Below are 17,067 nucleotides of genomic sequence, written 5' to 3'. Positions count from 1 at the left end.
TGGAAGAGATGATTTGGAAGAGATGATGCAAGGAGATGGTGGACGGGGTTATGGTGGGATTGTGACTGAGCGGCGGGTTATGCTGACGCGGTGCAGCAGCGGCATCATATCTGTGTGAGGAGAAGGCGTGCCTGGGCTCTGCATGAAGAAGGGCTTGGGCACTAAATGGAGGCACGCCTGGGCTCCTTCAAATGGCACCTTACTGGCTGATTTGCAAAGTGGATTTTCTGAAGATAGAAATCAAGAATCGCAGAAAGAAAGGTACATCTGGAAAAGAGGTACTCTGTGCTATTAGACAATATTTTTACTTGAATAGCAATGATCCAGGTGACAGATTTCCTTTATCTATTTCTTCCTAACCTCTGCACAGGTCACAGGGCATGCTTTGAACATTCTCCCATAAAAGCCAAAGAGATCAGCTCCTGTCCATTGTCTATGGCCCATGTGGCTGCAGTAAAGCAATTCTAAATGCTGTTAAGAGCAGGTCAGGCAAGATGTCAGCCTCCATAATCATGTTCAGGAAATAGATTTAAAAAATATGTAATCAGAAAATAAAAACGGATTTAAAAAAAAGGATATATTTGCTATCTGGTTTTAACTAGAAAAAAATTGGTGACACATTTTATTTAAAGTGGTTGTCTAAGTAAAAAAAAAAAATGTAAAGACATGGCAAGATATTACAATTATTAAAAAATAACCTAAACTCTGTAGTGACTCTTCTGATCCCCCTCTGTTCCTGTACTGTACTTCCATCCTCTCAACTGGACTCTGCTTTCATGACTGCATTGATGTTTTGCCTATACTGCATATAACCACTGCAGCCAATCACTGGCCTCAGCAGTCTTGTGCCATATACAGCTGAAGCCAGTTATTAGCTGCAGCATTTGCTTGCGGTATATGAATCACTGCAGCCGAAAACATGATGCCTTGGCTACAGCAGCAGGGAGGATCAAAGAGGTAGCGCTGAAGCAGAGATTTTCAGTACAGTGAGTTATACTTTCCCTGCCTTTTACAATTAAAGGGAACCTGTCATGTGGATATTTGATTATAATCTAACTAATTATATACAATCATTAACTACTAAAAAGTGCCTTAGATGTATTCACCTACTGGTGTGACAGATGGTTACCTCATAATATACACACAAAGATGCCACATGCCAATGAGCTGATTTGAGTCCAGCGTGATGTCAGTGAGTCCGGCGTTTTTTTAATTCAGAGCTATAGCCACTCCCCTGCCCACCTGCTGCTGATTCATATGGAAAAAAAACTGTCATTCAGCAGCAGGTGGGCGGGGAGAGTCAGGAGCTCGTGAATATTCATGACTGATCATTATCAGCTGGAGCTTTTCAATACAAGATGTTGGCAGATTGACTGGGTCAATTAAAGAAAGTGACCCAGCATTGTGCTAAGAGAATCAGTCACTTATTTATGTTGCCCTTAGTTAGGACACCATAAAACTGGTGACAGGTTCCCTTTAAGTCGGACAATCCCTTTAAAGGGGTTGCCTCGCTACAGCAAATAGTATTTATTATATAGAGGAAGTTAATACAAGCCGCTTACTAATGTATTGTTATTGTCCATATTGCTTCCTTTGCTGGCTGAATTAATTTTTCCATCACATTATGCACTGCTCGTTTCCATGGTTACGACCACCCTGCAATCCATCAGTGGTGGCCGTGCTTGCACACTATAGGAAAAAGCACTGTCCTCTCTGCACTCCCATGGTCCTGGCCATCAGAGAGGCCTTCTTTTTTCCCTATAGTGTGCAAACATGACCACCACTGATGGATCGGAGGGGGGTCTTAACCATGGAAACAAGCAGTGTATAATGTGATGTAAAACTGCATCCATCCAGCAAAGGAGGCAATATAGATAATAACAATACAGCTACTTTCACACTAGCGTTCGGAGCTGGTCTGTCTGATGTTTCATCAGACGGATCCGCTCCTATAATGCAGACGTTCGCATCCGTTCAGAACGGATGCGTCTGCATTAAAACTTAGAAAATTTTCTAAGTGTGAAAGTTGTCTGAGCGGATCCGTTCAGACTTTACATTGAAAGTCAATGGGGAACGGATCCGCTTGAAGATTGAGCCATATTGTGTCATCTTCAAGCGGATCTGTCCCCATTGACTTACATTGTAAGTGTGGACGGATCCGCTCGCCTCCGCACGGCCAGGCGGACACCCGAACGCTGCAAGCAGCGTTCAGGTGTCCGCTCACTGAGCGGAGGCTGAACGCTGGCAGGCTGATGCATTCTCAGTGGATCCGCCTCCACTGAGAATGCATTGGGGCCAGACGGATGCGTTCGGGGCCGCTCGTGAGCCCCTTCAAACGGTGCGCACGAGCGGACACCCGAACGCTAGTGTGAAAGTAGCCTAAGGCTACATGGACATTTGTAACGGACGTTTATTTCACTGATGTCTTTCTGAGAGACGGACGCATTCAATTATATGGGGGCAGTCTGTCAATGAAAAACGGACAATATAGAACATGTTCTATTTTTTTACGTCCGTTTTTCACTGACAGTCAAAAAAAATGTGTGAATAACCCCATAGACTACCATTGGTCTTAAAACAGACGTGTGATGGCCGTTAAAAAAATGTGTGTATGTAGCCTAAGTGTCTTTACATAATAAATGTTATTTGCTGAAGTGACAACAACTTTAAGTAATTAGGCAAAAATTTAAATATTTATGTGTATGATTTATTTACAGGCAATTATTAATATAAAAAAAACCTGAAAATGTCAGTATGCACTGGTGTAAAGTCCAGTTATATCAGGCACTTGGATTATATAAATCTGACTCAGGAGCCAAGTGACAGTGATACGGTTTGTAGCCTGTTGTCAGCTGCTGCTTCTGGTGCCAGGTTTTAATGCTGTGACATCTCTAGATGCCAAATACAAGAAGGTCACACGCAGCCTCTAAGCTGCTACTGGGCAAAATGTAAGGGTCCCTGCATAAGGGTTCCCTACACTCACAGATTTGCATTGGCATTTTTTTCTGGGGAGTGGGGCTTTAAAAAAAAAAAAAAACGAGAATAAGCACATGCTTTTTTTTAACCGCCTGTGCTTTTGCCACACTTTTGTGCCATTTTTTTGCGTCTTTTTTTCCCCAGTGTGTTTACCCACTAACATTTTTCATTCATGGTGTTTTCCCTTAGAGAGATGGTGTAAAAATGCCTTTAAAAACTACAGCACGTCTTCAGTACCATCTTTGAAAAGGAGGCAGAAGGCAAAGGCTACTTTCACACTGGCGTTTTTGTTTCCGTTTGCGAGATCCGTTTCAGGGCTCTCACAAGTTTTGCCCTAATGCATTCTGAATGGATAAGGATCCATTCAGAATGCATCAGATGCCTCCGTTCCGTCTCCATTCTGCTCTGGAGGCGGACACCAAAACGCTGCTTGCAGCGTTTTGGTGTCCGCCTGACGATGCGGAGGCAAACGGATCCATCCTGGCACACAATGTAAGTCAATGGGGACGGATCAGTTTTCACTGACACAATATGGCACAATAGAAAACGGATCCGTCCCCCATTGACTTTCAATGGTGTTCAAGACAGATCCATTTTGGCTATGTTACAGATAATACAAACGGATCCGTTCTAAACGGATGCATGCGGTTGTATTATCTGAACGGAAGCGTTTGTGCAGATCCATGACGGATCCGCACCAAACGCGAGTGTGAAAGTAGCCAAAAAATTGCACCTAATGAACAAAGACAAGTAGCCCAAAGAAACACAAGAGCAAAAAAGCACAAAAATGGGTACTGTATGCTGCAGTATTTTAAATGCAGTACAAAAATGCGTATGATCCAGGGAGAAATGAAAGCTTCTATTCACACTGAGAATGACAGAGCTCCTGAACCCAGTCTGGATCAGCCCTTTCATAATCCTTGATGGGTTCTGCAGGAAACATTGTTTTCATGGAGGAATCTTGACTTCCGTGAATCTTTGAGTTTTGAATTTTTGAAGGATTGTATTATTTTTATTATTGATATGTTATGGATTGTAAAATCCGGTATACCAGAGCTATTGTAAATCCATAATGAACTGCAGCTAGAGATGTGTTGTCAGTAACAGGTCCTGTTTATGTTCTTGTTAAACAGCACTGCTCTCTACTGTACTATATCATTAATACAATCATTTGTGTACAGGAGAATCTGTGCCCGAATATCAGATGGCATTTCAGGCAGAAGCGGGTAATCACCCTACATTTGAAGACATGCAAGTATTGGTATCCAGAGAAAAGCAAAGGCCGAAGTTTCCAGAGGCATGGAAGGAGAACAGCCTGGTAAGCTCATACCTGGAGACACGTTCTTCTCATGTATATATGCATTTATAGTTACACGGGGCTATGCATTGATTGTATATATTTGTATAGGATAAATATTTTTATATTTTAATAGTACAGCGTTTTCGCACACGGTGATACCCATTTTTCTACCTCACAGGGCTTTTTTGCCTTCCTCTGGATCAACTTGTAGGGTAACAGGCTGAACTGGATGGACAAATGTCTTTTTTCAGCCTTATAAACTATGTTACTATGTATTTTTATTTTAAGTAAAGAGGGTGATTTGAATTTTTTTATTTTTAAAAACGTATTTCTCATAGGAAACTATAACAAGCAATCATCAGATTGCTGCTTCTCTCATACACTCTAATGCATTAGCATTGGAGTTTATTAGAATTACACTGTGTCCCTATGGAGCCCTGCCACAGGCAGGCTGTCCATAGGAACTAATGTGCAGCTGCCTCGAATCACTCAAGGCTACAGAGTCTGCCGCACACACCATCTGGCTCCCCCGATCCTCGCTAGGGGGAGCAGGTACACACCCTGAAGTGCATGCTTCCGGGATTTTGCGCTCCCAGATGCCATGGTCACATTTGACTGCCGGTCATGGACATTAGGCCCGGATGTCTGCTGGGCGCCATTTTTAAAGACCCAACATGTGATGTAATAGTACGTCATATGTTAGGAAGGGGTTAAAATCAATGAACAGGTGTGCTGACCATGGAAAACACTGACAGCACATCTGTGATTCACGGCCATGTGAAAGAGGCCTTAGGCCACCTGCACACGTTGCGGAATACATTTGGTTTTTCCACGCTGCTTCTGTGATGGGCACCTCCCCACAGGGCCCTTAATAGAACATATGCCGCGCATCCCAGGTGTAGGAATGCCGAGTGGTATAGTGCTGCCTAAAATGTCCCTTTATGTGTGTCACGGTGCTCCTACCTGGATACGGCTGGAACCCAGGCATTGGCTCCGAAGCAATAAATAGGGGGAATAATTGAGGGATTTGAAAGAAAGATTGAGTCCAGACCTTGTATGTAGTTGAACAGCAGCTTTACTTTGGTAAACTTTCATTAGAAACAATCTTCAAGCTTTGTCTTAGTCCCATCAGGCTTTAGCATTCAAACTTGTCAGGCAAACTCGTCTCTGCTACACTTGTTTCTCTCTGGCTCTGCTGTACTGACAGGCTGACTGTATAACTCAGATTCTTCTGTCTGCTGCAACTTCTCTCTTTGTAGTCTGACTGTAGGTTATGCCAGGGAACTATACTCCTGGCTCCTGAGGCTTCATGCTTTGGCCTCCATGGCCAGCATAGCTGAAGGTGCTCTGGCTGGCTTAGGCATGTCCAGAAGAGACGTGCCCAGCACATCCTCCCTTGGCAGGGGGTAAGCTGGAACTCACTGACTCTGGTCCCCACCCTTCCTGCAGGAAGTGGGGAGAGACCACTCCTTCACAGAGGGGGGTTAGAATGGAATGGAAGGTTCCATTCTCTTTAAGTACAGCTCTGCCGTATTTGCTGCCACCTTCTGGTGAACCAGACACATTATATTTGAACATAACAGTTACATTAGAAATAGGAATGCACAGTGTAGTGGACCTGAAATAAATACACAAGATGACATTATATTAGCCCATTAAAGACAGTAGCGGGGTGAAGAAGTGGTAATGCCACTCTGGGGCATTACACTTCCCATCTGAAAAAAATGCTGCGTAATACTGTACCAGCAAAGTGTATGAGATTACACTAATCTAGTGTACACTTTGTGGATTTTTTTCTATGCGAAAATTGACCTGCATTGTGGTTTTAAAATTTCATAGCATGTCAATTAAGTTTGTGGTTTTCAATTGAAGGGTGAGAGATCTGCGGCAAAACCGCATCAAATCCGCGGATATGCTGCAGAAACACGTATAAGTCCACATGGAAATTCATGCGGATCTTATGTGCGTTCACTGTACCCGAGAGAGACAATGGGGGCATGTTGCTAAGATATGCCCCCATTGTCTGATAGGTGTGGGTCCTAGTGGTGTACGGAGAACGGAGCAGGCAAAAGTGGTGGCTGGGGGACTCCGGTCCGGCCACCACCAAACGCTCTCCCCGTAGAAGTGAATAGGAGCGCACCGCGCATGAACGGCCACCGCTCACATTCACTTCTAGGGGCCCGACAGAAATAGCCGAGCCAGTGCTCGGCTATTTTTGGCGGTCCCATAGAAATAAATGGAGGGCGGCTGCGCATGCGCCCTCCACCACTTTCGGGGCACCGTTCTCGATATAGAGATATGCCCCCATTGTCTCAGATGAGGCAACCCCTTTAAGATTCACAGATATGGCAGATATGGTGCATTTGATGATTTCTACATCTCTCACAGTTTTACCTGTATGGAGGTGCAGAAGTCTATGCACCTGCTGCAGAGACAAACAAATTCACTTGTATGAAATGGATTCTTCAGTAGCAAAAATTTCTGCAATGTACCGCATTAAAAGTTACAGCAGGCATTGAGAATACATCCTGTAAATTCCCTTGGTAAGTACTGTAAGGCCCCTTTCACACGGGCGAGTTTTCCGCGCGGGTGCAATGCGTGAGGTGAACGCATTGCACCTGCACTGAATCCGGACCCATTCACTTCAATGGGGCTGTGCACATGAGCGGTGATTTTCACGCATCACTTGTGCGTTGCGTGAAAATCACAGCAAGCTCTATATTGTGCGTTTTTGACGCAACGCAGGCCACATAGAAGTGAATGGGGCTGCGTGAAAATCGCAAGCATCCGCAAGTAAGTGCGGATGCGGTGCGATTTTCACGCATGGTTGCTAGGAGACGATCGGGATGCGGACCCGATTCATTATTATTTTACCTTATAACATGGTTATAAGGGAAAATAATAGCATTCTTAATACAGAATGCTAAGTAAATTAGCGCATCCCGGCTTGTCTTCTTTCTTCCTCTTTGAGGACCTGGGAGGAAAAGGACCTTTGGTGACGTCACTGCGCTTATCACATGGTCCATCACCAGTGCAAGCGGGGCTGCACGAACAAGTGGATGAGGTGAGTTTAATTATTTTTTAACCCCTCCATCCCGAATTTTCCCTTATAACCATGTTATAAGGGAAAATAATAAAATCTACACACCTAACCCAAACCTGAACTTCTGTGAAGAAGTCCGGGTTCGGGTCTGGGTACCAAACATGCCGATTTTTCTCACGTGCGTGCAAAACGCATTAAAACGCTTTGCACTCGCGTGGAAAAATCACACATTTTCCCGCAACGCACCCGCATCTTGTCCGGCCCTCACATTCGACGCCCGTGTGAAAGAGGCCTAAGGTATTATTCTTGAAAATAAGGCAGCATACTTGCACTCCTGAAAGTTTAATCCTGCTATTCAAGTGAGAATCCAGCCCCACCCAACACTCAATGATTGACTTCTACACAACATACTATACAGAGGAAAATGTCAATCATTCTATGGTGGGCATAGGTGAACTCTTTTGTTATGACTTTGAAATTGAGCTATAAAGAATCACTAAAAAGGATCCGCAAAACAAGGTTACCAGCCGAAAACCTGTCGCCATTTTATTTTCTCAATCAGAAATGTCCTATCCTTGTCCGCAGATACGGACAGCACATGGTGTGCCGTCCGCATTATTGGAGCCCCATTGAAGTAAATGGGTCCGCATCTGAACTGAAAAAAATGCGGATTGGATGCGGACCAAAACCACGGTCATGTGCATGAGCCCTTACCCATATACATTATATTACATTATACTCTGTGCCAATGGTGCAGTTTCAGGGGAAATAAAGCATATTATACTGGCTCTAGAGTATGTCGTTCTTCTGGAAGTTCATATGAGGCTACTTTCACACTAGCGTTCGGGTGTCCGCTTGTGAGCTCCGTTTGAAGGGGCTCACAAGCGGCCCCGAACGCATCCGTCCAGCCCTAATGCATTCTGAGTGGACGCGGATCTGCTCAGAATGCATCCGTTTGGCACCGTTTGTCCTCCGCTCTGCTCAGCAGGCGGACCCCTGAACGCAGCTTGCAGCGTTCGGGTGTCCGCCTGGCCGTGCGGAGGCAAGCGGATCCGTCCAGACTTACAATGTAAGTCAATGGGGGCGGATCCGTTTGAAGATGACACAATATGGCTCAATCTTCAAACGGATCCGTCCCCCATTGACTTTCAATGTAAAGTCTGAACGGATCCGTTCAGGCTACTTTCACACTTAGAATTTTTTTTAAACTATAATGCAGACGGATCCGTTCTGAACGGATACAAACGTCTGCATTAGGCTGCATTCACACGTCCGTGGTGTGTTGCGGACCCACAAATTGCGGGTCCGCAACACACCAGCCCGGCACCCCCATTGAAATGCCTATTCTTGTCCGCAAGCTGCGGACAAGAATAGGACATGCTCTATCTTTTTGCGGAGCTGCGGACCCAAAGATCGGGGCCGCGCACCGCAAATGCGGATGCGGACAGCACACTGTGTGCTGTCTGCATCCATTCCGTCCCCATAGAGAATGAATGAGTCCGCACCCGTTCCGCAAAATTGTGGAATGGATGCGGACCCATTTTGCGGACGTGTGAATGGAGCCTTATAGGAGCGGATCCGTCTGAGCAGACGTCAGACCGACCCGCTCTGAACGGTAGTGTGAAAGTAGCCTGAGGCTGGTGTGACAGATTTTCCTGGTGTTTTTGCGGAATTTTGTGGCTTTTGGCATGTTTTTTTCTGATGGGATTTTCTGCCACTTTCTTTAGGCAAAAATGCCAGTTTCACATGTTGCATTGTAGTAAATAGAAGATACTAAACAGAGCTGGATTTTTTTGGGTCAATGACTTTTTCTTCATATTAATGCATGCTCTGGGTCGGATGTTTTTTACCCCGTTGCTTGCCATTTTTCTCCCATAGACCATTGTTTTTTGCAGCTTCCAAAAAATCCATGTGCAGTGCATGTTGGCATTTCTAATGGCATTTTGGTATGGCTTTTTCTTACCAGTGCTTTTTTTTTTCCCTATACAGCTCTACAGAGTAAGGCCTCATGCACACGACTGTATGTATTTTGTGGTCCGCAAAAAATACGGATGACGTCCGTGTGCATTCCATATATTGCAGAACGGAACAGCTGGCCCTTAATAGAACAGTACTATCCTTGTCCGTAATGCGGCCAATAATAGGACATGTTCTATTTTTTGGCGGAACGGAAATACTGACATACGGAAACAGAATGCACACGGAGTTACTACCGTTTTTTTTTGAGGACCTATTGAAATAAATGGTTCCATATACGGTCCGCAAAAAAAACGGAACAGACACAGAAAGAAAATACGTTCATGCGCATGAGCCCTAAGTGACATTACAGGGGGGCACATACTTTCCTCTTAAAAAAAAAAGAAGCTCTAGGCATGCAAAAAAACTCCCAAAACATGCTTCCTCTTCAAAATTATTTGTTTTTGCTGTCTCGCTTACAGCAGTGGCACAGTATAAGGCCTTATGCACACGACCGTATGTTTGGTCCGAATCTGAACTGCATTTTTTTGTGGACAGGATGCAAACCCCTTTATTTCAATGGGGCAGCAAAAAATGTGGGCAGCACACGTGTACTGTCCGCATCTGTATGTCCGTTCCATACCCCGCAAAAAAGATTTAACATGTCTTATACTTGTCCTATATTGCGAACAAGGATTGGACATTTCTACAGGAGTTAAAAAAGAAATGGCAGCATGCACTCGGCCAGTATCTGTGTTTTGCGGATCCTTGATTTGCAAACCTCTAGACAGATGTGGTCGTGTGCATGAGCCCTTATTACCTTACTTAATTAACTGTTCGTTCCATTCACTTGAATAGGATGTGCGGTCGTAATTACACTGCACCGCATCTACAAGCAAGACAATGCATGAGCGACGCTACCTCTTCAAACAGCTGATTGGACCCCCACCAATCTGATATTGATAAGGATAGGTCATCAATATATTTGCACTGCACAACACCTTTAACCAATAAAAAAAAAAATCTATAAATGTGCAACTGTATACAAAAACCAAAGCTAGCATTCTTAAAGATGACCTTTCACCATTCCTGACATGCCTGTTTTAATACCGGTAGCTTTAATTGCTACAGAGGGGTGGTAACCAGTTGCACAGTCTCACTCTACCCAATCAGACTGTGCAGGAACACACACCCAACTTGTTACCTCCCCTCTGTACCCTTACTACAGACTGCTAGAAATTAATTCATAACTTCTATTAGAAATAATAAAGGAATGGCACAACATAGAGCCATACGATTAGATGCTCTAGAACTGTTATTACATGTAGCTATTAAATAGGCATGTCAGGAGAGGTGAAAGGTCCTCTTTAAGTCTGTAGTCCTCATAGATCATCAGATGGCACTTCCTCTGCATAGCATACATCTCAGTCCTATTCTTTGTCATGGCACACTTAGGAAGGAAAGCATCCTTCTCCAAATTATGGTAAATATCTTTCTATAAACCAAGTCACCAATGTTGGCCTTCTGATGAATGGTGAGTTATGGTATAGCCAGCTGATCAACTCAATTAAGGTAGATTCAGATGTCCAATAAAGCAGGCAATTATCGGGAATGGACTGTTTCTTCCAAATGACTGTCTGCTTGTCAGTGGAGGTGAAGAGCTGCATTTACATACAGTGATCTCCTCCACTGTACGGGGACAAGCAATGGCTACTGCTATCTCTCCTCCTCAGATTCATTGTTTCTAGTTTGTAGTAACATTCATTCCCAATAATCTGTCCAACAATCAGGTAGTGTAAACCAGCCATTCAGGCTTGGACTGTCCCACAGGGAACTGGTAAGCCCCTGAGCAAGGTTGGCCCTAGTCTGCCATCCCCTGCACACGTGGCATATGATACATTAGACTGACTGCATTATATATACACAGGCAGCACACAGACCCTCAACCAGCCTATGCTCATATAAAAAACTGGGTAGATTATTTAGAAAACTGATAGAAAGACAACGGCCGGGATGATTCACGAACGTGCGTTCCAGATCAAATGTTCGCGAACTGCACGTTCGCGGCTGGGCCCATTAGACTTTAATGGCAGGCGAACCTGAAAAACCTTCAGGTCATATTTGCAGCCACCAAATACTTACTAGAAGTGCAAAAATAGTCCCACAACATAGACAGTGACATACCAGAGGGGGATCATTGGCAAAAATTCCCACAAAAAATATGTATTTTAATCAGGGGCCATTTTTATGCGTCTTAAAGGGAAACTCTCAAAAATGTGCCCTGCTTGAGCCTATACATTTTTTATTTTAGGCCACGGGAGTACAGGCCCCCAAAATTAGGCATTCACCTGACAGAAAATAACTTTAATGCCGCTATATATACATAAGACAAGGACCATTCTTTGTTCTGGGTGGTGGCGGATATGTGTGGGCTGTGTGGGGATTCACTCTGGTAGACAGGGTGTGCAGACGCAGTACAGAGGCAAATTACCAGTTCTTAAATCAAACTTCCGTGTTTTTTCACACATAAAACAAAAACAAAACATCACTTTGCAGTCTTGGTGTTAGTTCACACACAATGGAAAGTCCACATAGCAGAAATCACCTTGTTGGCAGTTCTGCCTCCAGCAGTCCATAGCAGGCTTTTAGGGGGCCCTTTTCCCTTACAGACGGGTCTCAGCCCTCCAGCACGGCACAAGCCTCAGATCCCAGCACACACACCTCCTGAGCCCCACTGTCAGACTAAGGCAATCCTCCTCATCTGGCAGTGCTGGTTGGTTTTTAGGCCTGGCAAAACCTGGCCTGGAACATGGGGAGTAGTCACCCACCCAGCACTCCCAGTGAGAGCCATACCGGATCAGCTATACAGCCATACTCAGTATTAAGGTGTCAAACACATAAACCAGCTCTTATTCCACCGAGGCCAGGAACCTCGGTGACACGTACCTATCATACACAATGATTCCTTGTACCTTCTTATAGCTGGCATGAGGAAATTCAATTACACGTGGTCGTCACAGGTCTTGAATTCCTCCGAGATCCATGCCTCATTAATTTTTAGAAATGTGAGGTAGTCCACACTGTCGTGAGCTAGGCGAGTGTGCTTATCGGTCACGATCCCCCCTGCTGCGCTGAACGTCCTTTCAGACAGGACACTCGATGAGGGGCAAGCCAAGAGTACCATGGCAAATTGTGCCAGCTCTGGCCACAGGTCAAGCCTGCACACCCAGTAGTCCAGGGGTTCCTCGCTTCTCAGAGCGTCCACATTGGCCGTTAACCCAATGTAGTCAGACACCTGTCGGTCTAGGCGTTCCCTGAGGCTGGATCCGGAGGGCGGCTGTCGATGGGTTGGCTGCAAGAATGATCTTATATCCGAAGTGACCAACAGATCTTCAAACCGCCCTTTTCTTGCAGGCGCGGTAGGATTGGTACCCGCACCTGTTTCGCTGTGGGTGGAAATTCCTCTGCCAGAGCCCGCAACAGCATAATGCAGTATCTCTCGCAACCAAGCCTGGAAATGCTGCATTCTGCCAGCCCTCTGTGATGCTGGTAACATGTCCGTCATTTTGTGTTTGTACTGGGGGTCTAAGTACGTTGCCACCCAGCACTGGTCCTTGCCCTTTATGCTTTTTATACGGGGTCCCTCTTCAAACACTGGAGCATTAAGGCCCCTATTTTCACTAAATTGGAAGCGGTGAAGCGCCCTGGTTCCTTCTCATCGCCCAGGAGAATGTCGTCCTCGGTCTCTTCCCCCAGCCACGGGCAACACCAGGGATACCCGAAATGTTTAAAGTCCCCTCAAACCCTGCTAATCTAGCTCCTCCTCCTCCCCCCAGCCACCATCATCCTCTGACTCCTCCTCAGACTCCTGCTGACTTGTCTCAGATGGAGTAGCCCCCCCTGGGAATTCATTCAACATTGCGACTTCCTCATCTTCCAGCTCCTGCTCCTCGACAGCTTGATCAATGACACAATGCAATGCATGCTCCAGAAAGAAGGCGTAAGGTACGATGTCACTGATGGCGCCCTGGCTGTGACTGACCAGTTTGGTGATCTCATCAAATGGCCACAGAAGTCTGCATGCGTCGCGCATGAGCAGCCACTGGCACGGTGAAAAGAAGCTCCCAGAACCTGTCCTTCTGCAGAGTTTGTACAGGTAGTTGTTAACGGCACGTTGCTGCTGGAGCAGCCTATCAAGCATATACAAGGTGGAATTCCAGCGCGTCGGGCTGTCACAAATGAGACGTCTGACAGGCAAGTGGTGTCGCCGTTGAACCTCAGCAAGGCGAGCCATGGCCATGTAAGATCTTCTAGATTTTCCTGGCCTGCCGCAAGACGTCCTGGACCCCGGGTTTTTTGGCAACGAATCGCTGCACGACTAAGTTCAGGACGTGTGTCATGCACGGCACGTGTGTCATTTTGCCCTGTTTCTGCACGCTCAGCAGATTGGCACCATTGGCACACACCGGCATAGCCACTGATCGGCATGTGATCGCAGAGCTGAAAGCAGTGCAGGACTGGTGTGGCTCTTAGCTTCCAGGCACAACAGCCGCAGCACAGCATGGCAACGTCTCATCTGGGACGTCAAATAGGTTCTGGGGAGCTTGGCGGGCGCAGCGGAAAAGGGGGTAGCAGTGGAAAAGGAGTCAGCCGAGAAGGAGAAAGAGGATGGAGTAGGAGGAGGAGGAGGAGAAGAGGCAGGCCTGCATGCAATCCTTGGCGGTAACACCAAATCCACACAGGAGCCACGGGTTACATGCTTGACGGCCGTCAAAAGGTTCACCCAATGGGCAGTAAAAGTTATGTACCTTCCCTGCCTGTTTTTGCTAGACCACATGTCTGTGGTCAGATGTATCTTGGCACCGACACTGTGTGCCAGAGATATATTCAATTGCCGCTGAACAAGGCCATATAGCTCTGAGATGCCCTTCTGGGAGAAATATTTCCTTCCGGGGACCTTCCATTGCGGTGTGCCAATGGCCACAAATTTTCTAAAGGCCTCCAAATCCACCAGTTTATATGGCAGTATTTGGCGGGCTAGCAGTTCCGACAAGCTAGCGGTCAGCCGTTGGGCAAGAGGGTTATCCAGCGTCATCAACTTTTTACGCTCGAACATTTGAGCCACGGAAGCCTGCCTTTTGCCAGATGAACGCGACGAAGGCACGGTGGAAGGTGGAGTGGAGGACAAATGGGAGGAGAGAGGAGAAGAGGCAGGAAGTGGAGCGCCGGGAGTGTGGCTTTGTGGGTTCTGACGGCGTTGCTCCCACTGGGCTCGGTGATGGGAGGCCACGTGCCTTCTTAAGGCGGTCGTCCATAGGTGAGTGTTGGGCTTACCGCAACTTATGCGTTGACAGCACAGGCTTCTGATGGCAACACTATTGTCAGCAGCTGACATGTTAAAAAAAAGCCCACACTGCAGAGCCATGTGCCGGCGTCCTGGGAGCGCCAGAAGTGACCGTGCATGGTGGATGGCTCGCTCCAGATACATTTGCAGTCTGCTTTTTGCCTCCTGTGCCCTGCTAGCTCTGCCTGCTTCTCCTCCCTCTCTGCTGCTCCATCTCTCCCCTCCTCTTCCTCTCTTGTGGGCACCCACATGACATCCATTGACACGTCATCATCGTCACCTTCACCACCACTTTGAGATCTCGGAGTAGGCAGAAACAGCGGGGACCTCCCTCCTTGGGCTGATCTGGGTACTGTCGTCAGACCGCTAGTTGGCGGCCGTTGCTACCTCCTCTTCCTCATCCGATGTCAAAAATGGCTGCACATCGGTAAGGTCTGGGAATGGATTTGAAAATAATTCCTCTGACTTGAGTGGTGGGGCTACGGTGGTGGTGGTGTATTTGGGGTTGCACACAGCAGGGAGTGAGGAGGGTGCAGATACAGAGGATAAGGAGGATGCAGAAGAGGAAGGCTGAGTGAGCCACTCAACCAAATCTGGTGCGCCCTTTGAAGTAATCACACGCGCCTTCTCCAACTTCCAACTTAGGCTCCGGCCTGGTGCACCTGCCCGACCCCTACCACCACTGCGGAACGGCCTGCCTCTTCCCCTGCCTGTTATTTTCAAAATGACCCTGTGCCTAAGTCCTTAGAGAAGAGCAGTATTTGTGGAAGCAGGTATATCGCAGGCCTCAATCAGTATTTTGTGGAAGCAGGTATATCGCAGGCCTCAATCAGTATTTTGTGGAAGCAGGTATATCAAACCCCTTAATCAGTATTTTGTGGAAGCAGGTATATCGGACCCATCAATCAGTATTTTGTGGAAGCAGGTATATCAAACCCCTTAATCAGTATTATGTGGAAGCAGGTATATCGCAGGCCTCAATCAATATTTGGTGGAAACAGGTATATCGAACCCCTTAATCGGTATTTTGTGGAAGCAGGTATATCGCAGGCCTCAATCATTATTTGGTAGAAACAGGTATATCGAACCCCTTAATCGGTATTTTGTGGAAGCAGGTATATCGCAGCCCTAAATCAGTATTTTGTGGAAGCAGATATATCAAACCCCTTAATCAGTATTTTGTGGAAGCAGGTATATCGCAGGCCTCAATTAATATTTGGTAGAAACAGGTATATCGAACCCCTTAATCAGTATTTTCTGGAAGCAGGTATATCGCACCCATCAATCAGTATTTTGTGGAAGCAGGTATATCAAACCCCTTAATCAGCATTATTTGGAAGCAGGTATATCGCAGGCCTCAATCAATATTTGGTAGAAACAGGTATATCGAACCCCTTAATCAGTATTTTCTGGAAGCAGGTATATCGCACCCATCAATCAGTATTTTGTGGAAGCAGGTATATCAAACCCCTTAATCAGCATTATTTGGAAGCAGGTATATCGCAGGCCTCAATCAATATTTGGTAGAAACAGGTATATCGAACCCCTTAAAGGGAGTCTGTCACCTCCATATGGCCATATACAGTGCTTACATGGCTCTGTAGCACACCTATACAGGATTGTAACGGTACCTTTGTTCTTTTCTTTAGACTTGCACAAACAGGAAAAACGAAGTGTAATTCATATGCAAATGAGCACTCGCAAGTGCCCAGGGGCGGCGTTCAGTGTGTAGGTGCCCAGGCTGCTCTGCCTTCTTTTCACTTTACTCCTCCCCAGCCTCTTCCTTTGCCCGCCCTCCAAGTCCGGACCTATCGATGAGGCAAGAGACTTGGAGGGCGGGCAAAGGAAGAGGCTGGGGAGGAGTGAAGTGAAAAGAAGGCAGAGCATCCTGGGCACCTACACACAGGGCCGTCTTTAATATTGATTGGACCCTGGGCAAGAATTTACTTGGGCCCCCTGGATTCCCCCCCCCCCCCCCGCATTTTACTGTACTTGCTATACAGAAGCACTTACCTGTCACGTCCAGGGCCTCCAGGTGACGTCTCCTCTCTGTCATCATCTTCTCTGTAGATCTTCTCTCTCATCATCTTCTCCACTCGGTCTGGACAACTTCTCTCAGCCGCCTCGTCTCTGCAGAGTGTGACACACAGACATCTTAGCTTCCTCACATTCTATCATTATCCCCCAACTGGAGTCCCCACAGTGTTATCCTGCTGCTTGCTGTGCCCCCCCCCCCCCCCCAGGGGTGTAGCTATAGGGGGTGCAGAGGTAGCAGTCGCTACCGGGCCCAGGAGCATGAAGGGGCCCAAAGACCCTTGTGCCACATAAGACACACAAAGCACTGAGGGAAGGGGGGCCCAAGCTGAACTCTTGCACCGGGGCCCATGAGCCTTTAGTTGCGCCCCTGCCCCCCCCCCCAATACCCCCAAATACTATCCTGAAGAAACA

General features: G+C 46.6%; 1 protein-coding gene across 2 annotated transcripts in view; it reads left to right on the top strand.

Moving 5' to 3' along the window:
* BMPR2 (bone morphogenetic protein receptor type 2) overlaps positions 1–17,067 on the top strand; it is a 284,386-nt gene that overhangs the window by 239,993 nt on the left and 27,326 nt on the right. For both annotated transcript variants that reach the window (XM_040441941.1, XM_040441940.1), the window contains exon 10: positions 4,158–4,294. In XM_040441941.1, coding sequence (XP_040297875.1) covers positions 4,158–4,294 — 137 coding nt within the window. The remainder of the gene's footprint in view (positions 1–4,157; positions 4,295–17,067) is intronic.

This window comes from Bufo bufo, chromosome 7 (genome assembly GCF_905171765.1).
Source record: "Bufo bufo chromosome 7, aBufBuf1.1, whole genome shotgun sequence".
NCBI classification, from domain to species: domain Eukaryota; kingdom Metazoa; phylum Chordata; class Amphibia; order Anura; family Bufonidae; genus Bufo; species Bufo bufo.
Note: the sequence above shows the minus strand (reverse complement) of the source record. Positions and strands in the feature narration are given on the sequence as shown.